General features: G+C 38.5%; 1 protein-coding gene across 8 annotated transcripts in view; it reads left to right on the top strand.

Moving 5' to 3' along the window:
* The window catches only part of INTS10 (integrator complex subunit 10), a 31,530-nt gene extending 6,642 nt beyond the window's left edge, over window positions 1–24,888 (top strand). For 4 of the 8 annotated variants that reach the window (XM_063086369.1, XM_063086368.1, XM_063086374.1 and 1 more), the window contains 11 exons: window positions 54–223; window positions 1,045–1,178; window positions 6,210–6,363; window positions 7,523–7,605; window positions 8,340–8,492; window positions 11,756–11,864; window positions 16,299–16,378; window positions 17,726–17,888; window positions 19,070–19,163; window positions 22,198–22,275; window positions 24,477–24,888. In XM_063086369.1, coding sequence (XP_062942439.1) covers window positions 54–223; window positions 1,045–1,178; window positions 6,210–6,363; window positions 7,523–7,605; window positions 8,340–8,492; window positions 11,756–11,864; window positions 16,299–16,378; window positions 17,726–17,888; window positions 19,070–19,163; window positions 22,198–22,275; window positions 24,477–24,633 — 1,375 coding nt within the window. In that variant the 3' untranslated portion in view covers window positions 24,634–24,888. Of the gene's footprint in view, window positions 1–53; window positions 224–1,044; window positions 1,179–6,209; window positions 6,364–7,522; window positions 7,606–8,339; window positions 8,493–11,755; window positions 11,865–16,298; window positions 16,379–17,725; window positions 17,889–19,069; window positions 19,164–21,232; window positions 21,310–22,197; window positions 22,276–24,476 lie in introns of all 8 variants that reach the window. The other 4 variants (XM_063086372.1, XM_063086370.1, XM_063086373.1 and 1 more) reach the window with 2 other exon arrangements.
* The last annotated feature ends 306 nt before the right edge of the window (window positions 24,889–25,194 follow it).

The following is a 25,194-nucleotide window of genomic DNA, read 5'->3' as shown; positions in this document are numbered from 1 at the left end:
TTGCTGACAAGCCCAGAGTAGTTGAGTAAGTTTTGTCATCCTTTATCTTTCAGAAGCTATGGTGATATTTTGCACAGAATGAAGGATCTCTGCAGATACATGAACAACTTTGATAATGAATCACATGCGAAGTATAAAAACCAAGTGGTTTATTCCACTATGTTGGTCTTTTTTAAAAATGCATTCCAGTATGTCAACAGCATACAGCCATCTCTCTTCCAAGGTTTGTTTACAAATTTTAGAGTATCCCAAAATACCAGTTCAGTTGGAATGGTGAGGAGGATGAAAAGTTTACTTTGACCATTGTTTTCGATCCAAATAACTGTGGGGTGGTACTGTTGCTTTTTGTAGTTACTGATTTAATTTGGTTTAGTTTGTTGTAGTTGGTAGTTTTTGTAAGTACGTTTTCATTAAACATTTCTATATCAAAGCATGTAGTGGTACTGTGAAATAAATACAGATATCAAATGCCTCTTTTGAAAAAAGAGTAAGTACAGCAAAGTATTGAAGTGGATTTCATGAAGACATCACAATAGACAAAGATTTCTTAAGTAAAATATGTTTTTATGTATATAATATATACATATATATTCTAGAAAGCTTGAAAAATAGAAATGAGGATGAAATCACATGTAATCTTTCCAATATAGTGTACCTCTCATGTGTGTGTATTGTCTTATAGTCTTTCATATATTTAGATTTTGTTTGGAGCCTGTAACCATAATGTATGTGTAATTTTGTAGTCTTTTTATGGTAATGTTATTTGTGATCATTGTAAAAATTTGCAGATACACAACAAGTACAGAGAAGGAACTATCACTTGTATTCTAGCACTGAGAGAGAACCTTTAACGATTTGTTGTATATCTGTACAGTCTTTTTTTTCTATACATGTGTACATATTTGTTTACCTAATCGAGATCACACTGAACAGGTTTTTAATGACCTTTATTTTCAGGTGCCTGTTAAGTAAACCTCCCCCTAATGTTAAGTATTCTTTTCCTTGCTGCATTTTTAAGTGGTGGTGTTTTCCCCCCATCCGTAGGTCCTAATGCCCCAAGCCAAGTTCCACTGGTTCTTCTTGAGGATGTATCGAATGTGTATGGTGATGTAGAAATTGATCGTAATAAACACATACATAAAAAGAGGAAACTAGCTGAGGGAAGAGAAAAAACCATGGTAATCCTTTCAGATATAATTCTTAACAGATTATACATTTATGGTTTGCTAGAGATGAATCTGTAAAATATGGCTGTGGAGCTAAATTGATAAAGCTTAGGTTTTTAACTTATACAAAATAATTACTGTATAAGTCAGTGGTTCTCAATTGGAGGCGATTTTGCCCCCCCAGTGGACGTTTGGCAATGTTTGGAGACATTTTTCATTGTGACAGTTTGGTTGGGAGGGGTTGCTATTAGCATCTGGTGGTAGAGGCCCGGGGTACTGCTAAACATTCTGCAGTCCACAGGACAGCCCAAAAGGAAAATAGCACCAATATTGAGAAACCCTAGTATAAGTTATTTACACATGTTTTGAGTGGGTGGCATTGATTTCATTTAAAAAAACAAAACCGGAACTATGTTGGATATGAAGAGCAGGGTACTGTCGTGGTGCTGGCCTCAGAATGGAAAGTACCGAGGTGTTCAGGGACAACCCATGGGGAAAGGCAGGAAAGGTTTCATGAAGGTGATCAGCATTTGAAATTGGCCTTGAAGGATGCTTAGGGTTTTATCAGTTGGAATTGGAATGTAGATTTTGTTAAGGGAACAGTTTGCCCAAAGATGCAGGAGACCAGAGAATGTGAAGAACCATCAATCTTCTAACTCGGCCAGGTATCAAGCATGTGCAGGACAGTGATTTCCAAACTTTTATTTAGGCAGAGAAATCCTTTCTTTCGATAAAATCTTTATTTTTTTTATAAGCTGTAAATTGATTAAAAGGGGTCAGTTTACTAAGAGGGATAATGAACAGGGGTGCAGGGAAAAAGGTCAACACAGTTCTGTTCAGAATGTAATTGGCACAGTCATGTGACTGTGCATTCCTAGAGGTTGAGATCTTTCCCTATAGCTTAAGAGATGTGTTGGACTGGTAGTCCATACCTGGTTTATAGTTTAGCCTTTACCACTGGGCAGGTACAAGAATGGTATGTCTTTGCTATTGGAAAAAAAAAGCCCTCCCCCCTTTCTTCCTTTAGAATCTGAGCCCTTTCAAATATAAATCTCAATGGCTGAGCCTGTCCCCAGCCTCAACACATTTCCAGTGCCATCTTTGGTGCCCGATGATAGTCATTGGAATATTTATTGGAATGACATGGGGGGTTAAGAGTTACTAAGAATATGGCATTGGGAGAATTCCAGGTGACTCTTGCCCAAACCAACCCTAGTCAGCAGGGCTCCGAAATAATTCCCCCTAAGGAATTACTCCCCTTACACCCCAATTTTCTTTCCTGTTTGGGCGTAAGCAGACTAGGGCTCACTCATGCTCAGGATCCTGCCATTTTTCCTTGTCCGTCAGTTCTCACTCTAGAATTTTTTGAAGTGTAAATTAAGGAATTGGCTCACACACATTGCAGGGGCTGGCAGCCTGAAATCCAGGAAATCCAGTTGATGTTGCAGAGTCCAAAATCTACAGGGTAGCAGCAGGCTGTCTTGAGGCTGGATGGCTAGTGAATTCCTGTTTGTCAAGATTGAAACAGGTTCCTAGAATGCCTTCCTCAAAGAGTGTTGATAAGATCTTTAGTGGAAGTCCAATGTATAACAAGAAAGTGGAGATGCTCTAGTTCAGGAGTCAGCAAGTTTTCTTTGTAAATGGCCAAGTAATAAATACTTTTGGCTTTGCAGGCTCTACAGTGTCTGTTGCAGCTACTCAGTTCTGCTGTTAGAGTGGGCAAACATCTATAGACAGTATGTAAACAATGATATGGCCATGTTCTAATAAAACTTTATTTATAAAACAGGGTTTGGCCTGCAGGTCATAGTTTACTAATCCCTGCTTTAGTTGAAATGCCCAAAGAGAGCCAGGAGCCTCACCCACTTTTTGTCCTTTTTCCTATCCTACTTTCAGTCCCTTAGTCCTGCTTCTTCAGTCCTTGAGAAATATTTTGTTGGAACCTGGGCACAATAAGAGATGTGCTTTAAGATCAGATTAATTTGATGTCTCTGTATTCTCTGTAGTACAGGATGGGTTGGAGCAGGGAAGACATAAAGCTATTCTGAATGTTTGTAAGGTTATTAGCCCTTTTGATAAACTTACGTATTTCCTTCCACAGAAAAACACACACATGCACAACTTTGCAAGTTATTTCAGGGGTTGACAGATGCTTTGCATCCCAACTGTGAACCCCAGGTTGAGAGCTCTGTGCTTCCCAGGCTCTGCCAGATGCCTACCATCTACTCTTTTCTTCCTGCTTGACATTCCCAGGTGGAACAGATCTCGTTAGCTCTCCTTTCTGGTTTCTGAGTGTGCTTGGTTTATCCAGGGACTTCAAATGAAGACCACAGACACCTCTTTCTTCCATGTAAATAACAGGGTGTATGTTACTAGTTTTAAATAAAAGTAATGACACATCCCCATATAATTCAGTCTACATAACATAGCCCCAATCCACCAATTTCTCTCCATCCCACCCTGCCTCCCTGGTTCAAGCCGTCACCATCTCTTTCTAGACAGCCAAAGTAGTCAGATTGTCTCCCTGCTTTGACCTTTCTTCCCTACAGTCTCTTTTCTGTCCTGCAGCCAGAACGATCTTTTTGAAACATGCATCCGACATCACTGTGGATAACCTCTAATGGCTTGCCGTCCACTTAGACTAGAACCCGACTCTTCGGCTTACAAAGTGCTTCCTGCATAGGCCCTGCCATGCTGTAGCCTTGCTGGCCTCTCTGTGCTCCTCTAATACTCTAGCTTCTTTGGCCTCCTGGCCTCTGCCCCTGTCAGAGCCATTCTGTGGTTGGATTGCTTTTCCCTCAGATCTCTGCCAGGCTAGGTCCTTGTCCTTTAGATCCCAGCCCAAATGTTTCTCCCTTGGAGGCCTTCGCTGCACACCCATCTTAAGTAGCTGTCCAGTTTTCTCTTTGTATTACTCTGTTTTAATTCTCTGAATAACCCTTACTGCTGTCTATTTTTTCTTCTTTATTTGTTTGCTAGTTTTCTGTCTGTGTCCCTTCACTAGAGTACAAGCTCTTTGGGACTAAGAACTTTGTCTGTCTACCCCAGCCTGAGAACAGCGCCTGAGCCAAACATTTGGGGAAGGAGTGAATTCCCATATATCCCTCAAGTTCAGCATCCTGGCTGAGGGGTAGCTATTGAGACCTCCTGGGCCATCTCTTTTTCCTTTTGGTTTTTTCCCTGTCATGTGCTCATCTATAGCAGGCCCTGATCTAATACTCTGGCCTTCCAACCCATCTGGGATTTCCATCCATCTTAGTTTTTACTCTCTTAACTGATCTTATCCTGGTTTGTATTCCATCCCACAGTCTGCCCCCACATGATGTAGGTCCAGCCAAGTCTGTTTTTCCTGTCACAGCAGAGGACACTCCCGATGGCCCATGAGCTCAGCTCACAGCCGTATCTTGCTTTGCTCCTAGATTTTTTTTTTTTCTCAAATATCCTAGCATTCAAAAATTAGAAACCTAGCATTTCTCTAACAACCCAGATTTCCAATTTCCTTTTTATAATTGGAATATCTGATAACGCTGTCCCCTCATGGTGGCCAACTGGAGGTGGGTGGTGGCTGTCCATGTTAGGTAGGTGTACATTTTCCACCCAGCCCAATTCACCGGCTCTTGTGACATGCCAGATGGCTGGCGCTGTGTGGCCGTCCTTTCTGGGGCACAGTTTGTCCCCCAGCCTGGCACACACTTGTGTATGTTCCCTGCAGCTAGATCTCTTGCTTCGGATCATCCCCTCAGAGCTTCAGAGTGTACGTTTGCATCCAAAATTATTTCTCTAAATTTTACAAACTGTTTGGAACTCAACACTGTTCCCACCACACCCGGGGGCCTTCTATAAAGTCCTGATCTCATTTTGAGGCAGGAATGTTTTCCACAGCTGCAATACTAACAAACATACCATGTTAGTATGTGATATTGCCACTGCTTGTCGAGGAGCAGAATGCTGATGAAGTAGGATACCTGACAGATAGGTTTCGATTATGAAAAGACAGAATAAGGGGACTGAACGGTGGGGTAGGCAGAGTCCCCAAACACAAAGAATAGCAGGAGGACACTAAGCTCTGATAGTGGGGAGAGAGGTGCTGACTGCCTGTTTTATCTGAGGTTAGCCTGGGGAATGGAGCTTTTAGCTAAAATATTTGTACATATTTTAAAATGATCTGAGTAAAAATCTGTGGGAAGAATTTAATGTGGGTCATTGAATGAATAAAATGATGTAGGTGGAATAAAAGTCCAGAAATTCTCAGCAAACTAAATTTAAGTAGAGCTGTTCCACCTGTACTATTTTTTGGCAAAATGTCTGACCATACCCAGTGGCATTTATAATAGTTGCCTTTCTCTGCAGTCCTCTCTTTTCTTTGGTTATATTATTTGAGATGAAGAACAAGAAAAGTGGAAATCGTTATTGTAAAGTACAGAGGGCTTTACTAGATAAGTGCAGAAAAATGTATTCCTGACCTTGCATCAGGGGACAGAGCTAAAGATAGATGTAGCCAGTGGAGGGGAATCATGTGCAGTGAACAAAAGATAACCATTGTTTCTCTAACATTATTTCATAGGGGCACAGCCTTTAAATTTATTCCAGCACATGAAAAACTATTATTTGGAAGCAAATTAAATAATGCCACATATTGAGGGAAATAATAAACTATTCTAACAGGTGCTACTTAAGCTGTATCTCTAAGTATAAAGATTTAAGTTTGGGTTTTTATAAAATTGATATGTTTTTAAATTATTGGAAAATTTAACTCTGTAACTTTGTTCCAAAGCCAATATAAGCCAACGTAAGAATTCATCATCAGAAAAAAATAAACTTAATTTTAAAAGGAAAAATTGAATGCAGAAGATTGTAATGATGAAAAATTTATATTAATTTTTGAAGTTAAATTGTTCAAAAAAATTTTATTATACTCATGTAGTATCTGTTGATATAAAATCCATCTAACAGGCAGAATTAGTAGCAGTAAATATAATAGTGTTCCAGTATATGACTGTATTTATAACTGAATTACTCATGTTCTTTACATTCTTTAAGCAGAGTTCAGATGATGAAGACTATTCTGCAAAAGGAAGAAATCGTCACATTGTAGTCAATAAAGCAGAACTTTCTAACTCTATTGAGGTGTTAGAAAGCTTTAAACTGGCCAGGGAGAGCTGGGAGTTGCTCTGTTCCCTAGAATTCCTCGATAAAGGTAAAAATGTGCTGGTTGTATTGGTGCTGCTTAATTTTTAATATCCTTATGCTACTTGAAATGTCAAGTGGCTTATGGCTAATTAAAGTGATTACAGTAGTTCACACATTTTATAGGATGCTTTTCTGAGCAAGATACCTAATCAGTTATTAATATTCAAATAACTGTTCATTTCTTAGCTCCTAGTCTGAGAGTATATTATAATCAGGGTGGGGATGGAGATTCAGGGAGAATTTTTGGTCTTTTAAAGATTTGTATTGCTGGCCTTTTGTTTCTTTCTTGCCTTTTTTTGTGCTTTTAGTTGTTCTATTCTTTTGCTTTGTATCTTGAGCTGCGTGTGATTAAAAATACAAAAGGCATTGCTGTTTTTATCTGCATTAACTCTGTTGCCTGAAAAAACTCAAAATCCGAAAGATATAGAAAGCCTGTTTTCTTTTGAGTATGGGCATAAAACTAGAGGGGCTTTATCCGCATAATATTTAAACTATTAAGTATTTCAGCATTGCTTAGAAATCACTAGCTCTTTGCTAACCAACATATTTTTACTACACTTTGGAATCAAGGCCATGACTTTCCTTTTAGCCAGTGGACATTCATCCCCTGGCCTCCTGTCCCATGCCAATACAGAGCCCTCGGTCAGATGTATCATGTCATATTTTCTAAGTAAATATAGCGTCGTTCAGTTTTTCTTTGTCGCATGTAGAATTATAATCACATATGTGACTGTTTTGGAGGGGATTTTTCCTGTAGTTATAAATTGACTTTTTTTTAAAAAAGAAAAGAATAAAACCTCTTTGTATCATTGTATGTTTATTATTTTAAGTGGGTAAAAATAAAATGGGTCTTTTTCTGAGGAAGGCAAAGTTGTTTAAATGATAAATGAAGTATTACATGAATTTAAACAGTTCTTGGCACGTGGTATGTGCTTAGTCAGTGTTGGTGTCTATACTAAAAATATTGCTTGTGTAACACTGATAAGAGTTATGTTCTAACTTTACTATCTAATTGAAATTCTAGAACATTGTTTTAGAACTCAAATTCTAAAGTTATACATTTTGGGAGGGAATTTGTCTCTGTGGTTTTCTCTTGCTGGGTTTGTTCATTTTGTTTTCTGCTTCTCTGTTACCTATTTTTGGTCAATTTGCTTTTGAATTATTAGAATTTACAAGAATTTGCTTGGCATGGAAGACGGATACTTGGCTTTGGTTAAGAATCTTCCTCGCTGATATGATCATCTATCAGGTAGAGTAATATATATCTCAAGCACCTGTGTCTGTACAGGGTAATTATTGCTGCAAAGCAGCTTTAGTGGCCAGGATGTGTTAGGTTCCCTCTGTGGGCAAGTCCGTCTCTCACTCACAAATGCTGTCTTCAGTGGCTGAGGGATTATTGTCCACTTCCATCTGAAAATTACTCCAAAATGACAAGGCCATAGCTTGTGTGTTACTGGCTGTGTCCAGTCATACTCCTCTGTAAAGGTGAGGTTTTTACTCTTCAATAGAATATGAGTACTTCTCCTGCCTCCGCTGGAGTCCTGTCTTGCTGCACTGTTTTCCAGCTACTTAGGCCTAGAATGGAGAGAGTAGATCATTCACTACCGAGATGATGTTGAAATAGATGGGCTGCTGCTTCCATCCTTCATAAAGGAGAAGTGGTATTAGTAGTAAACTATTTCTAAAGAAATGGTATATACAAAATGTACTTTATCAAAGGGCTTGTTTTATTTAGTCTTAAGACTTAATACCACAAAGAAAGATCTTTGTATTTAACAAAATACCTCCATAAGGGACTTCCATCCAGCTTTCAGTCAGTAAATTTGATTCTGTTGCTAAGCCTCCTTTTTCTTCCTCAGACGATCAAGCAAAGTTATCTTATTTGTAGTTGCTTGCTAGTTGCTTATTTAACTCTGGAGGTTTTTTTTTTTTTTTCAAATGGCAGTGTTTTTTTTCCTCTCCTTGTTATTCTGTCTTTTTAAGGGTCAATATAAAAAGGCAATAGTCAGCCTGCATCATTTAGCAGCTCTCCAGGGGTCACTTTCTCAGCCACAGATCACGGGACAGGGGACCTTGGAGCATCAGAGGGCACTCATCCAGCTGGCGACTTGTCACTTTGCTCTAGGAGAGTACAGAGTAAGTACTGTGCACCTTGCATGGAGCCCTCAGATGCACTAGACCACCCTGGGCTTTCTCTTTTTCCTAGAGTGGCTTTTCAATACAGTGCATGTCTGTTTGAGTTTGATCTTCCTGCCTAAATTTATTACTTAATCTGCTGGTGAAAGTCATGATGATTTTATTTTACTTAATTTTCTCTTCATTATAGCTTCCTTGAAATTCAGCTTCTGTACTTACATTTTCTGTTCATTGTTCCGTTTTGTTGGAGGGTGATTTTTTTTTTCTTTCTGGCTTGACTGGAATTTCTTTAAAGTGTAATCAGTTCTGTTGTGCTTGGGAAGAAGAGGTCATTACTAAGTGGGAAATGAAGGAGTTACATTTAGCTTATTCAGACCTCAAGTTCCTTCTTTCAATGATGACACCGGATAGGGGTGCTGCCGGTGCAGATTTATCAGTGTGTCTGTTTCCCTAATGAGATCGTGAGCCCCTCCCACTATAGGGTGAGCATCGTGTTTTTAACTCTGAATCTCTCACAGCACCTGCCACAGTGGTTTGCATGGCGTGGATACACAATAAATGTTTGAATTCAATGAAAATGTTAAGCATGTTTTTGATATATGTAGGTACTATGTAAGTTCAAGACCACGCCTTAACACACAATGTCTGATTGATTCTCATCTCTCTGGATGTTGTTGATTACTTTGTGGTCAAAAATCCTAATTTTTTTTTTTTTGGCGGCTGACCAGTATGGGAATCCGAACCCTTGATCTTGGTATTAACAACAGCATGCTCTAACCAACTGAGCTGACAAGCTAGCCGTAAAAACTCTAAGTTTGGTTTAAAATTTGAACTCTGAAATATGATTTATAATTTGCCATGATGATTTTTAGAAAGAAACAATTGGAGAATACATAGAGTATATGAATTGAAAATTGAAAATGCTTTTCCACCTTCATTGATGTAATTATCAGGTGCCTAATTCTAAGTTTCAATTAATTCCTTCTGAGAACTTAAAAGAGCTCATGTTTACTTATACATATCATCCATGTCTCGTGAAGCATTACGTAGACAGGGAACTGCTGTTCTGCACTGTAGCAGGGAATATAAGATAAACTTGTAGCTTTAGTTACACTGAGAAACTCATTCTCTTTGAGGGCTTCACTTCCCATATCTGAGTTGGTCACTATTAGGCCTACATTGCAGTGTCTAACTTACCTATTTTCCGAATCTCTGTCTGTCTTCAGCCCAGAATCAGTATGTCCCCATGTGAGCTTCTTTAGTTCTCTGGCTGTCTTAGTCTGTTCAAACTGCTATAACAGGATACCACACTGGCTGGCTTATAAAAAACAGAAATTTATTTCTCACTGTTCTAGAGACTAGGAAGCCCAACATCAAGGCTCCAGTAGATTTGGTGTCTTATGAGGGCCCACTATGGTTTCACAGAAGGTGCCTTCTCACTGTGTTCTCACATGATGGAAGGGAAAAGGGAGCTCCCTGGGGCCCGTTTTATAAGGACACTAATCCCATTTGTGAGGGCTCCATCCTCATGACCTAATCCCCTTCCAAAGGCCCCAAGACCTAATACTCTTATGTTGGGGTTATGTTTCAACCTATTAATTTTGGAGGGGGGCACATACATTGAGACTATAGCATTGGCCCTTAGACACAACACTTGCAACTCATGGTTGACTCTTACTCAAGCTAATCCTTTTGATTCTAACAGTATGATATTAACCTCTTTGGTATATTGCCTTTTATTTTCGTTGTTACTGCCCTAATCCATGCTTTTTAACTGAGTTTTTTTGCCTATAGCCTTTCTTCCAACCCTATACAATTATGGTCGTTGCTTTCTAAACATTGCTCTCATCATCCACTTAGTTGAAGTAGTGACTTTCTAAGTGCTTAGTGCTGAACCAGGCTTTGAGGTGGGGAGTGCAAGCCAGGTGTGGGGAATATGCGATCTCTGCATTCAGGGGTGTATAATTTGAGTTGGAGAGAAAAGTACAAGTGTTTATAGAAAACAGTTAAAAATCAAGTATTAATTGGTATGCTTCAGATATCTACATGATAGGCATTTGGGGAAAGGTGGCTTCACTAGGGTCCACATAGTCAAGGAAAGATTTACAGAAAAGATTGGCTGGAGGTGGGCATTGAAGGATGGCCGCACATAGCTCTGGAGTACAAGTTCTGGCCCCAGCACTTACTAGCTCTGTGACATTGGGCAAGTTGCTTCACTAAGACTGTGCAGCACCAGAGCTAAGTTCTTAACTGCCAAGCTTCCAGTCTAACCTGGAGCTTTACAACCCTGTGACTGTGGATGGGTTCTAGATGTGCCAAGATGTGGATCCCTCCATCCTTGGGGCAGTTAGCTATGAGCCAGGGAAGCCAGAGCTGCCCAGGATCAGTTGCTGCCAGCTCCAAGCAGCCATACAAATATTATTTTCTGGGCATGAAAATGATTGGGAAGCATGAGCTTAAAGCTTTTCTTCCTCATCTGTGGAATGGAGATAATGAAAGGGTTGTGCCTGGCACGTAGGAAGTGCTCACTGTGTGGGCTCTGATTGTTGTTGTTAGAATTTGAATAGACAGAAGGTAAGCAGATGCCAGACTCTGCATCAAAAGCAGCCTGCTCAGTGTGGCATTCAGGCTTCTCTTGTCCTCCAGCACTGTGTCTGTCCAGTTTCTCATCTGTAGCTCCTTCTGCCACCTCAAGAAAAACACCTAAACCGATACCCAGCTTTTTCTCACATCTTTATCTCCTGCATTAAGAGCCCTTTTTTCCTCTTTTCTGCGTTCTTACTTCTTTTAAGACTTAGGTCCAGATAACCTTCCTGTCTGATGCTTTTCCTGCGAGTTTAGCCTGTTTTTATTTCTACTGCATTTTAAATTATGCTCTTTGTCATACCATTCAGTCCTCTGCATTATGTCTTATTTCTTAATTTTTCTATTCATTGAGTTAATAAATGCAGGGACATCCTCTTTTGGATGCTACTATGCTGCTAGAAACCTTGGTAGTTTAGTTAATACTTGATTAAATTTTAAGGGTTTTTTTTCCCCTTAATGGTCTGGCACATAGATTTAATCTTACTGTTGTGTTTTCTTTATTTACTGTTGCACAAACAGTAATGATTACGTAAATACGGTATAGTCTTAGGACAGAGCTACCGACCTCCACGTACATGTGTTACCTGATTGTATGCTGCAGATATCTTGGTGTTATGTTTGTTTGATTACAGAGCAGAAAGCTTCAGATTAGTTCCTTTTGATCTTACCTTCTCTAGATGACATGTGAGAAAGTCCTTGACTTGATGTGCTACATGGTACTACCCATTCAAGATGGAGGCAAGTCGCAGGATGAACCCTCAAAAATAAAGCCCAAATTTAGAAAAGGTACAGTGACAAGTTTTGTTATTTTATAAAAATAGCTTTAGGTCCTAAGGCTAAGAAATGTTCAATTCCAACTGCAATAATACTGTTGTGATCTGCAGAGCTTGACAAACTGTATAAAAAGTTTATCTTTTTCCAAGTTTTTCCTTGGCTCTGATTTCAAAAGTAGCTGTAAATCTTTCTTCCAAGGTTGTCTTCACTCCCTGAGTTTGTTACCTCTCTGAAGAATATCAGTGAACTCTTTTTCCTATCTATACCAATTCTAGGAAAACTTATAGATGATTAATTAGGAAGTATCTCACAGCATATCTTGAGCCATTTTGAGCTTCACCTCAAGTACTACATGACTTGAAAAACTAAATCTATCCCTGATCTAAGTTCTTACCATAGAGAAAGATAAGCACATTAAACCTGAAGAAAGTAGAAGACAGGAAATAATAATGCTGTGAATATAAATCCATGAAATCAAAAATATAGACAAAATTAATCAAGCCAAAAGTTGTGGTATTTTGGGGAAAAAAAATTATAAAATTGATAAACCGCTAACAAGATTGATCAGGAAGAAGGTGAACACAAATTACCAATATCAGGAATGAAAGAGGGAATGTCAGTATAGATCCTACTGAAATTAAAAGGTTAATAAGAGGATAAGTTATAAATAACTTTATGCCAATAAATTCAACAACTTAGATGAAATGGAAAAGTTCTTCGAAGAACACTACTTACCAAAACCAACATAAAATGAAATGGAAAATCTGAATGTTATTGTAGCTATCAGAAAAATTAGATTTATTATCAAAAACCTTTCCATAAAGAAAACTCTAGCTCCAGATGGCTTCACTGGTGAATTCTGTCAAGGATATAGGAAAAAGTAGCACCAATCCTACACAAACCCTTTCAGAAAATATAGGGAGATTTCCAGTTCATTTTTTAAAGGCCAATGTAACCCTGATAGCAAAGCCAAATAATAGCATTACAAGAAAAGAACATTAAAGGCCAGTATCCATCATGAGTGCCAAGTCTTTAAAATATTAGCATCAAATACAGCAGAATATAAGAAAGATAATACATTGTGACCAAGTATACCAGGAATACAAAGGTGGTTTAACATATGAAAGTCAATGTAGTTCACCACATTAGCAGATTAAAGGACAAAAATCATGATCATCTTAATAGATGCAGACAAAATTCAATACCAATTCATGATTAAAAAAAATTAGCAAACTAGAAATAGAAGGAAACTTCCTCAACATCGTATTTCACTATGAGATATTGAATGCTTTCCCCCACTGAGATCAGAAACAAGAATGTCTATTCTCACCACTTCTGTTCAAATACTGGAAATTCTAGCCAATACTGTAAGGCAAGAAAAAGGAATAAAGGCATAAAGACTTAAAAAGACTACTCACAGATGTAACTGCCTTTATTTACAGCCACATATTTGGTTATATAGAAAAGCCTAGAGAATCTCCAAAAAGCTGCTAAAACTAATAGGTCAATTTTCCAAGACATTTTGATTTACAAAAAGATTCATATATGCCAGCAATAAGCAATTGGAAAATGAAAATATTTAGGTACTATTTATAATAACATCAAAAAAACATAAAATACTCAGGGATAAATTTAATGAGAGATACGTAAAATCTCTGCATCAAATATTACAAAACCTTTCTTAGAGAAAGTAAAAAAGATCTTTGAAAATGGATAGATCATGATTATGAATCAGAGGATTCAATCTTGTTGAGCCAATTCTCCCTAAATGTATCTATAGATTCAATGCAATCCCAACCAAAATCTCAGCAGACTTTTTTCGGAGGGGAGGGTGTAGAAATTGACAAGCCCCAATCCCTTCAAAAATTAAGTATCTGTGTGAGATAGAAATAGATCAATTGAGTAAGACTTGACCTAGCTGACATCAAGACTTATTTTAAAGGTATAGTAATTAAGGTAGTGTAGTGTTGGCATAGGGATAGACCAATGGAACAAAATAGAAAACCAAGAAACAGGTGACCTTGCAATTCAATCAGGGGAAAATGAGTTTATCCAATAAATGGTACTGGTACAATTGATGATCTAGATGTAAAAAACAACAACAAAAAAATGAGATCCCTCCTTCATACTACACAGAAATCTTCTAAATTTTAAAATTTAAATGTGAAAACTAAAACTCTTAGAAGAAAATTTTTGTGCCTTCTACAAAGAGCACACAGCATAAAGGAAAAGATTAGTAAATTTGGTCACATTAAGACTGTAATACTAACAAAAGATATTATGATCAAAGTGAAAAGATAAGCCATAGACTGCCAGAAAATTGTCTAGCACATAAAATCAACAAAAACTTAGTATCCAGAATTTCAAAAGAGCTCCTTCAGACCAATAAAAAATAACCAACTCCCCACAGAAAGATAGGCAAAGGATGTGAACGATAGATTCACAGAAGCAGAAATCCAAATGGTCAAAAACTATTTGAAAAGATTCTCAACCTATTAGTAATACTAGAAATTCAGATTAAATCAGTAAGCTACCATTTTACATATACCATAATGCAAAAATTAAAGAGTGGCAACAGTGATTGTCAGGATGTAGAGGAACACATTGCCCATATGTTTCTGGAAGGTATATAAATTCGTATGACCAGTTTGGAAACCAACTTAGCATTACCAAGTAAATATATCATTACTTAGTTACATACCTCATCACCTAGTTATATACCTTAGATCAGTGTCTTTCAAACTGTGGGTCTTCACCCACTGGGTCATGAGTTTCAACCCGAAATTTTCTTTTTTAATGAGATAGAATGTAATACTGTTTTTTAAATGATTTCATCTCAGGTAGAAAGGGTAAATATATCATGAACCTTTTGTTTTGTATAGATAAGTATGTGTATGCAGAATCCCCATTTAAAAATTTTATTTATTTTTTGCTGCTTTTTGCCTCTGGGTAGAGAAGAATTTAGAATATGAAGAGCACAGATCATAAAGGAAAGGACTGGGATCTTGCCTTGAAAGCCATTGCTTAAAGTTTTTGCCACAAGTGCACAAGAAAATATATTTAAGAATGTATATTTCATCATTGTTTGTAATAGTGAAAAATTGATGAAGTTGATATCCACCATAAAGAGAATGGACAAGTCAATTGTGGTATAAGTAAACAACAGAATATTATATAACACTCAGAATTAATGAATGAGAGCTACATCTGTTAGTATCGATAAATCAACACATAAGGCTGAGTAAAAAAAGCAATTTGCAGGATATGTACAATATGACACCATTTATATAGTAGACTGAACCCATGCAAAACATTCGTCTGTTTACAAAAACAAACTTATATGGTGAAAGTATGTAATATGCATAGGAACGATAATCACCACATTCAGAGTTATGTCTGTCTCTGGGGAGGAAGGAGGCAATCACAGAAGGAAATACAAGAGGCTTCAACTGATTTTGTGATAATTTATATTCAAATCTTTAAAAACTAAAGCAAAATGTTAACATTTTGTAAAGCCAAGTGGAGAGCACAATGGTGTTCGTGATATTCTCTCTATATATTGCACTCTCTTTGTCACCTCTCTCCCCTGGGTGATGGGAGATGCAAAGGATTACTCAAAGCCCATTACTTCTGAGCAGTGAGAAGCCCCGAAGGGGTTAATTTCCTGGAACCCTCAAGAGAGAGGCATTCCTCCTTGGGAAATTAACCCTGAACTGGGGTTCTGTCTCAGTATTTATTCTCCAGGCCAGAAAGTTACAGAAAAGGAACATAGGTGGAGTTATGGCTAAGTATAATTTAACAATAGAAGCTGGTAACATCAGTGAAATAACAAAGTGACATTCTTTAATGAAATTTGCAAATGGTTAAGTTGATCCACCAACAAAAGCTTGTTCTTAGCAAATACTGTCTTTTCCTACAGCAGTTTCCGCAGTATTTTTACATAACAATAAAGCAACTTTCTTAACATATTATTAATCAGTAGGTTAACCTGCTCCAAGGACGTCTGTCCTTGAGCCAATAATTTTACTGTGTTACAATTCTTTATCTATAGCAGAGATGTTAGAATTAACATTTCTATATGTAATTTTAGAAAGTTAGGCTAAACCTGACACTATAGGGGTTTGGAAACTAGGCCCTGTGAAATACATTTGCTTTATAAATGTTAGTATACTCCACATCTATATAATTTTCTGTATATTTGAAATGTTTTATAATAAAAAGAATTTAAGCAAGGTTAAGAAAGATATTGATAAATGAAATGTAGAGACCTTGAAAAACCAATTTTGCCATCACAAAGTATAATTGTGTTTTAATTAGATTTGAAATCATGTGACTGTTGCTTATCTTTTTTTTTTATTTTAAGGGAAGCATCTTAAACATTTGCTTTTCAAAGCTGTTTTCTTTGACAGTAACATGCATTAACATTACATTGTGGACTTTTGTTAGGTTCAGATCTGAAGCTTCTGCCTTGTACCAGTAAGGCTATTATGCCATACTGCCTGCATTTAATGTTAGCCTGTTTTAAGGTAAGCTTAAAGTTGATTAGCCTGAAAAAAATTTATCTTGAAATATTGTTCTGATGACCCAAAATGACTTGAGAGTCTTTTTAATGATTATTAGTTTGGTACTTTTAAAGGGCAGGTTACTGTAGTGGGGATAGCCCATGGGCTAGGAATTAACAAATATTTATTAAATAATCACTGCACTAGGCAAAGATGAGCAGGAAATTATCCCTGTCCTCAAGAAGTTTACATAGAATAGTGGGACAAGGGCCGGCCCCGTGGCACACTCGGGAGAGTGCAGCGCTGGGAGTGCAGCAGTGCTCCCGCCGCGGGTTCGGATCCTATATAAGGATGGCCAGTGCGCTCACTGGCTGAGCGCGGTGCAGCTGGTCACAAAAAGACAAAAAAAAAAAAAAAAAAAGAATAGTGGGACAAGCATGCACATAACTTTGCCTATAGTAGTGTTCAATAAATATACAAATCAGAATAGATTAGCTACAGAAGAAAGGAATACAGATGCTGTTGGGTTCATAGAGTGATGATGAGTGTTTTCATAATGACGCGGTGGGCAGAAAGCATTTTAGGCATTAGGATCAACACCAGTAAAGGCCCAACAGTGTTGGGAAAGTTCAAGGACTCTTGAAAGGGCACCAAGGCCCTTGGCTGCAGGTAGAGCAGAGCTTTAGAGTAGAGAGGCTTAACTGTTTCAGGAAGGCTTATGTGCAAGAGAATAACAATACAGGGTCTCCACTTCAATGCAGAAATTCCCAAACTGAACTAATCATTGGAGTCCCTTGGGTCACCAGAAACAGTGTAAAGTGTGATTTTATACATAGCTGCATAAAATTTCAAACATTTAAAACAAAAGTCCTTGGGCCATTTCTCCAGTTCACACCCCCTTCCTTCCTTGTGACTCACTGCCTTTCCTTCTCCCCAGTCCCACATTCTCCTCAAACTCTTCTCCCCTAGGGGGCCTCTTGCCCATTCCACTCCCAACTGCTCCCTTACAAGAAATTTCTAATTTTTTTTTCTCTTTTGTACAGAATGACTCAACTTTCTCTAGCCCTGATTCCCAAATTCAAAAGCTTCAGGCCCACAGCGCATGCCCAGCTCCCATTGCCACACACTCCCAGCACAGAGGGAGCCTGAGGCTGCTTTGATTAGGATCCACTCTCCTTAGAAGGCAGTTGTGATGTTACCAGCAATTTTGTTTCTGCTCTGCCCCTTTCTTGCTCTACTAGCCTTTATCACACATTTGTGTGTGTGTCTATAGAGAGAGCACTTTTTTTTAGGAAGTGATATTGGCTGTGTTTTAGTTTAACCTGTGATTTCCTTTTCCTTCTGTGTCTTGCATAAATCCTTGTCTTGCAGCTTAGGGCTTTCACAGACAACAGAGATGACATGGCACTGGGGCATGTGATCGTACTGCTTCAGCAAGAGTGGCCACGAGGAGAGAATCTTTTCCTGAAAGCTGTCAATAAGATTTGCCAACAAGGAAACTTCCAATATGAGAATTTTTTCAATTATGTTACAAGTATCCTTTTTCTTGTTTAAGGAACAAATTGTGATTTTTTAGAATGAATGCCTGATATAAAAATGAATGAACCATTCTAGATAGAAATAATGGTTTTTACTATTTTGAGGAGAACGATAAGGGGATGGTAGTTAAAAAAAAATGGGGCTGTGGCAATGGGTCTTGTGAATATCATAAAAGTCTTCAAAGACATAATTGAAAAATCAGGAGTATCAAGAACTCTGTTCCATTTTCCACTTCTAGCTGACATCTAAGGAGGTACCCAAGATGCCTGAAGTAATAGCCTACAGGTTCCTATTAGACACCGGAGTGGCTTGTTTAGCCATGGAATATAATAATTCCTCAGCCTTCATCTATCAAAAGAGTCCCTCCTCTGGCTTCTGGAACATTGGCTGTCCCTTGGGATCAGATGTTAGAGCACCATGCCATAGCTGTCATGGCTACCAGTGAGCCACCCACCAAAGATGCTCCCCAACACCATAGCTGCTTATCAGGAAAAGACCTTCTTTGAATTGAAGACTATGTATCAGTTTGGATGTTTCTACTTGATTGCTTATCTGAATCCATTATTTCTGAGTTGTAAGGAATAGGATATCTTTGTCCAAGGGCCCAGAGCAATAGCTTTCATCCTTTTTGGGGACAGACGCCTTCAGAATCTGAAGAAAGTTATATCACCTTTCACCAGAAAAATGTATATATGAATGTCATCAACATTTGCATTAAATTTGGGGGACTCACAGAAGCCTCCTTTCCTGAAGCGTCTACAAATCCTTGTACCTTAGGTATGAAGAAATAATCACTTTATTTTTATGAATGTCATCTTCTATAACTCAAAATAATCTTCCCCACTTCAACTGCTTCTTTTCATTTCTTATTAAGAAAACAAAAAAAATTGATCTTACAACCATGCAGAGTCTGTTTAATTATCCTCTATATGAAAAACATGCTGTCCTTATGTCCATTAACCTGGCACATTTTATGCCAAGATTTATCTTTGTGGGCAGTTTGGTTGGTATAAGAATGATAAGTTTTGGAATCAGGCAGACCTGGGTTCCAATACTGACTCTGCAGGTGTCAGTGGAGTGGTGATGGGCAGGTTACTAAAACGCCGAGAGCCTGTTTTTCCAGCAAGGACAGGGCACCTTGCTTTCATGTGAGATTAACCTGAATGTGGCCTGCAGATATTGATATGCTGGAGGAATTTGCCTACTTAAGAACTCAGGAAGGTGGAAAAATTCATCTGGAATTACTGCCCAATCAAGGAATGCTGATCAAGTAAGCATGCTGTCTTTTGTTCTCCTGTGCTGAGTGCTCACCTTTTGTGTGCTTGTATGAAATGTTTGTAAATTTCTATACCTTTCGAAAATTTAATAGAAAAGAATTCAAACCTGGTCTCTGTTTTTGAAAGTCAGTTTGATTCTGGTACCTTTTGAAAGACTTGGATTTCCTTCACTGCACTTCTGAAAAACATTGTTTAAATTGGACTATTTCTGTCACTTTTAAATCTTTTTCACTAGATAAAAGTCTCATTCATATCTTTTTTTTTTTTTTTCAAAAATTTACAGACTGATTCTATAAATTTCTGATTAGACATAGAGTGATTTTAGTTAAGAGGAGCCATGTTTAACTAAAGTCGTACTGGATTAGGAAAATTTGTTAGGAAAAACTACAGATTTTATTCATAAGCTGTATTTGAAGCCCTCCTAAGAAATCCTCATTGCCTATATAACACAAAGTAAAATAGCTGGGTCTAGTGCCTCTAGGAAATCATGGTGGGACTGCTCAGTCTCAGGCATGTCCCCGGTACCCAAAGATGTTACATTTCAGGTTGGCTCAGATGAAAATACCAAGTTAGTGACGATTTATGATTTTTAAATAGCTCATGAAACTTGCTTCTATCTTTCAATCCTTGTGGTAGTTTGGATAATACACCCTCTCTGCTGTAACTGCCACATATAGTTTTATTTCCATACCTCCTTTGCGGCTGCATATTTAGTGTGTCTATAAGTCAGTGTTGGAGTTACTGCAAGGGACTGAACCCTTAGTGAGAAGACAGTACTGCTAAAACTGAAAACATTTTTCTTTTTCCCTCAACTGTGGAATCAACAAGTTTTCAGTTGTTAAAAGCAAATATTCCCATCTTGTTCTGTCACTGTAGTGTCTTAGAAATGTTGAGGGAGGGAAGTAAGAAATGTTCATTCTGGATTTCCATAACCTCAGTGATTTGGTGCATAGCAAACATTTCTTTTTATGTCCTAGCAAGAATGGGGTCTTGTGGAATCCATTCTACAGAATGGAAAGTTTAAGTGTTTTTTTTTTTTCTTCTTCATCTTGTAAATGTTATTGAATATTCTGAACATTTAAAATGAAAGAACAGATGCTGTTTTTTAAAAACACGAGAGCCTTTATACATTAGGCATGCTCATCTTCCCATCCGCATTTACTTTCCTAAAATCATGAATCAGAACTATGGGAGAAATAACTACATGGTTCCAAATATTCTTAACAGTGTTTGAGAATAAAGATTACTTTTTGCTGTCAGAGCCCAGGGAACCCCTTTTGTTTTGGAATTTCTTTTCTAGATTTTGAAACTGGATGTATAAACATGCCTTAAGTGAAGCTTTTTAATTAATTTCTATCAACAATCACCATACTAATTATATAATACAGAGACAGCCTTAGAACCAAACTCTGTCTACATAGGATTAAACCTACAGATGATTGTCACCTTACTTACATAATGCTTAATTGTCTGTGGAAGTGCGAGAGAACAGATTGTCAAGGAATTAACAGTTGGCCCTCAAATTTTATTGTTTGAACCTTTCTTCTTTTACCAGTTTTTATTAAGCTGAACGGTGACATGGATACATGCAGACAATCCCTAGGACAAGGAATTAAAGTGAGGTAGTGTTGGATTCCCAAATAGTATTACTGGAAAGGGTTGTTTGAGGTTGTTTGTGTAAGGGATACCCATCATGCATTTTTAGGTTTTTGAGGGATAATTCCAGGCTGTCCCTTCTTGATCAATATAACCCTTAATTTCTTCTAACTTCCTCTAGAAGACAAGCCTCCTAGCTTCGTAGGAAACCTGCAGTTTCATCAGTTTGGAAGCAGGAATATGTATTGTTACCTAGTGATCTGACCTTGTAGGAATTTACCCAGTTCACTGTGTGAGTCTCAAAGTTAATTTGAAGCCTGTATTTCAAATCACTTATGCCTAAATTACAGTAGTAGCAGCAAACTGCATAAGACAGAGAGCTCTTACTAATTGAGGCATGATTAGAATCTTAAATAAAACTATCTATATTCCTTTTCCCTTTGGGTTCCAAACAAATTCTCTGAAGCCATTGCAGACCTTTTGGGTGGCCTCCCCAGATGAGTGGCAGAGATGTTGTGAGCAGTGTACAGCTCCTCCCCTTGGGTAAGGTGACCTGTCCTAGTTGTGGCATGTCGGATGCAAGCAGGTACAGTACAAACACCAAGGGCACCTGGAACCTGACCAAAAGGAGGGAAGACGCTCTTAACTTGTTAGGTAGACATTTTGCTTTTAACTATTTTAAAATAGAGAAATGTTTCTATGCTGGTATTTTTAGTATCTTAGTTGCATTAGACTGGATTAAAATGGGAAATGATGTCTTCCGTCTCCTCTGAATAGGGTGGATGACGATGTTCTATGGGGTGATCACCAGCTAATGTACTGAATCTTTGTTGTTACAGAATTCTGCAAAGCCATGGATCCCAGACTCTTTTCTCTCCCATCTGTTCCTTTTCTCAATACTTTTTTGAAATCCATACTTACCCTTTCTTTATCAAAGTCATTGCCAGCCACTCTCATCCTCTTGGAAGGGCCTCTCCAGATTGAGGCTTCAGTCCTGTCGTAGGTGGTTGCAAAGAGTCCAGGGTTATTTCTGGGATTGGCATGGGCATGAGAAGAGTGGAGAGTAAAGGATGCTGGGTCTGAAAAGGTGTCTTCTCAAATGTTAACCCCACTCCCTGGTGCCATTCAATTGCATCTCATCGTCCTCTTCCTCACTGGTTGCTTTTTATACTGAATCTCAAGTGGGCTGAGCTCTGGCACCAGGAACCAAGATGCCTGTGGACATGCACCAGCAGCAAGCAGGTGCAGTGAGGGCTCGCTAGCTTCTCCCACTCTCCTTAAAATCACAGCTGCGGCCAGTGGCTTGTGGAGGTTAAAGAGTTTCTTGTACAGTCTGCTCCCAGTCTTGTGTATTTTCTCTGGAGTGTTGTTTTGCAGTGCAGGGTGAGTCGGTGTGGGTGTTTGAATGCTGCTGTTTGCTGTTTTTTAAAGGCCTTCTAGCCCTCCCATGGGGTTGCTGCAGCAGGAATTCTTACCTGTGCTTCAGCCCAGCATACAGACTGCTGACAGGTACCAAGTGGAAAAAACACCTGCTCATAGTGTGCTGTTTTGTCAACATGTTTTACTGCCCATGGTTTTCAGCTCTTTGTTCCTCAGTGCTCTTTTTCATGCTTTATTTATTTTTTGATTTGTTCTGCATTCCTTGGCAAACCATCTGGTTGTAATATTGTAACATTTCTTATTTTTTTCCATAAGTTGCTAGTGTGTTTGTGTTCGATTTAAAAATCATTACGGATCTGGAAAAAAATGAAAGTAATATAAAACTGTATCAGATTAAGTGCACATTAGATTAGGTGCTCAACTATGGTTCTCTTTTGATAAAACATCAGGCTTTCAGTCATAAATATTTAAAGAGGCTGAATTTTTATTTTAAGTAAATTTTTATTGGTGGATTTTCATATTAGTGACCAGTGGTGTTTGGATCTAAATAAGCATTAGCACAGTTTTTTTCTGTCACTGATGCTTTTTTTTCGGACCTTACCTTTCTGAATTGAAAATATTTGGTAGGCTAAAATGCCACATTTATTAGCTGGTTTATCTTGTTCTTTAACCACAAAAGCTAATTAATTTTCTTCATCCAAACTCACCAGATGAATAGAGGCTGTAATAGAAATATAAATGAGTTGTGCTGCTCTTTATATTTGGAAACAGTACGATTAGGCCATGATCAGCGGGATCACATTCAGTTATATTTTTAGCAATATTGAGAGTTTGCCCTTTAGCTTACTGTCTGCAAATACCAGTAACTTCCTCTTAGTTGAAAGGTTGACTCCAATTTGGATTTACAGCCTGGGACCCAGAAAAGCATATCTCAGAGCAGTCTAAATGGTCTACATCTATTCCCAGTGGGACTCATAGCCTCGGCCTCACTGGCACTGTGTCCTAATTACTGAGTTAACCAGACTAGACTAGAAATGTGCATAAAGAAAGGAGCATTTTCTCCATGGCCTTGCTGTCTTACTACGTAGTTCTTTAAAAGGTCCATGGACATTGTAGAGTGTTTTGTAATATCTTTACTAGTCTAACAAAGCCTGTTTGTTTTTTTTTCCTTTTGCATTGCAACTTTATCACTTCTGTTGTACTTATTTTATATAATTAACACAAGTTTAGAAAAACAGAAACATTTTAGAGTGATTTCGCCAGTTTTATTTTGCTCAATACGTAAAAATCTTAATTTTAAATCCCTGTTACTTGGAGGGAAGTTAGGCAGTAGTGGTGGGGAATGCAGGTGGTTTCTGTCTGCCTGAACCTACCAAATTACTCAACTAGTAGTTAAAACCCCTTTCCTCTTAACTGAGCTAAAGATTTTTGCTAGATTTTTCTTTTCTTTTCTTTATTTTGTTGTCTTCAGATTTCTGGGATTTCATTTGTGGTTTCCTGTTCTAAAGCATGGCTTTTGGGGCCTAGTTAGAGACCTCTTTGCTTGCACTCCCATGGACCCTTCCCCAGATGTGCAGGTGTCCTCTCAGTGCCTGGACAGATCTGGTCTCCAGTAGGGCTCTGCAGGCCACTGACTCTGTCCTTCAGTGCTCCTGCTTCTCCCAACCTGTGCCAAATTCTTGTCTCAGGGCCCCAGCTTCCCCTGCTTTTCCCTAAACACATGAGAGTCTGGGTTGCATGGCACTTAGAGGTGTTGCCCTGATCTGGTGACATGGGCGGGGGGGTGGGGGTGGAGACATGCTATAACCCCAGTGATGGCTGTGCAGAAGCCCCTGCCTTCCTGAGCCTCTTGGAGTGCCAGCCACAGGGGCCACGGCAGGATTCATTCTGGTGACTGGCTCATTCTGGTTCCCCCCTCGCTGCTGCTGCCTCCGGAGAGTCTGTTGGCCTAGCTGGACACGAGTGTTTTGTGGCCAGTGTGGCCTAGACCCATTCAGCCTAAAGTAACTGGACTGTGTCTGAGTCAGCAGTAGGGATGTATGACACCAGAGCTTCAAGACTTCAAAAGCAAAGCAGGTGGCATTTTACTGAACATTTAGATGTTTGAGGTAACCTTTTACAGAGTAGGAAAAGTGTTTCTCTAGTTTTAAGTTTTTCTGAGAAGGAATGGGCAGGAGTGGTTGTTGGTTGTGGCTTGTCTTTTTATTTTTTTTATTTTTTACCTATCTATACTTAGATACGAGGCAGACTTTATTCCTACCCAGGTAACAGTGATCAGTGATGCTGGTGCTAACGCCTGGTCTCCTCTGTTTCCCTGTTGCTGACCTCAGGCACCACACAGTAACTCGGGGCATCACCAAAGGCGTGAAGGAGGACTTCCGTCTGGCCATGGAGCGCCAGGTCTCCCGCTGTGGTGAGAACTTGACGGTGGTGCTACACAGGTTCTGCATTAATGAGAAGATCTTGCTCCTGCAGACTCTGACTTGACTGGAGACCTTTCTGCCAGAGCCAGTGTGTAGCTCTGTAATTTGGGGGAAGACATACAGCAGTGACAAATGTCCCTCTAACAGCTCTTAAAAAGAAGAAAAAAAGCCGCCACCTGAATTCTAACTCCTTGGTTGCTTAAAAGTAGTTCCCAGGAGCCTGAAAACCAATTTCTATTTTTAAAAGTTGTTTTTTGTAATCTTTCTAAGACAAAAGAATCAACCCGTTTTGTAAATAAAAATTATCCTAAAATTTGAAGTTTTTATAAATTTATTTTATTCTTATGAGTTTCTGAACACGGTTGCATTTTTCTTCTACTTTTCCAAGCATATAGCAAGGGGAAATGTCCAACACAACTGAATTGAGTAATGACTTTTGTTAATGTAGATACTTAAAAAGACTATTCCTTCCATGATCTCAAGATTTTATTTTTCATAGTTAAGATTATCATATCAACAAAATGTTAGACCTTTTCATTCAAAAAGTTTTAATAACAAAAACCTTTATGCAAAAACAAACCCGAGCCTGTCCTCTTCCCCCATAGCCACTGAAGGGGCAGTACTC

The sequence above is a fragment of the Cynocephalus volans genome, chromosome 2, assembly GCF_027409185.1.
Source record: "Cynocephalus volans isolate mCynVol1 chromosome 2, mCynVol1.pri, whole genome shotgun sequence".
NCBI classification, from domain to species: Eukaryota; Metazoa; Chordata; class Mammalia; order Dermoptera; family Cynocephalidae; genus Cynocephalus; species Cynocephalus volans.
The sequence above is the reverse complement of the archived record's forward strand: the minus strand, read 5'-3'. Positions and strand labels throughout refer to the sequence as shown.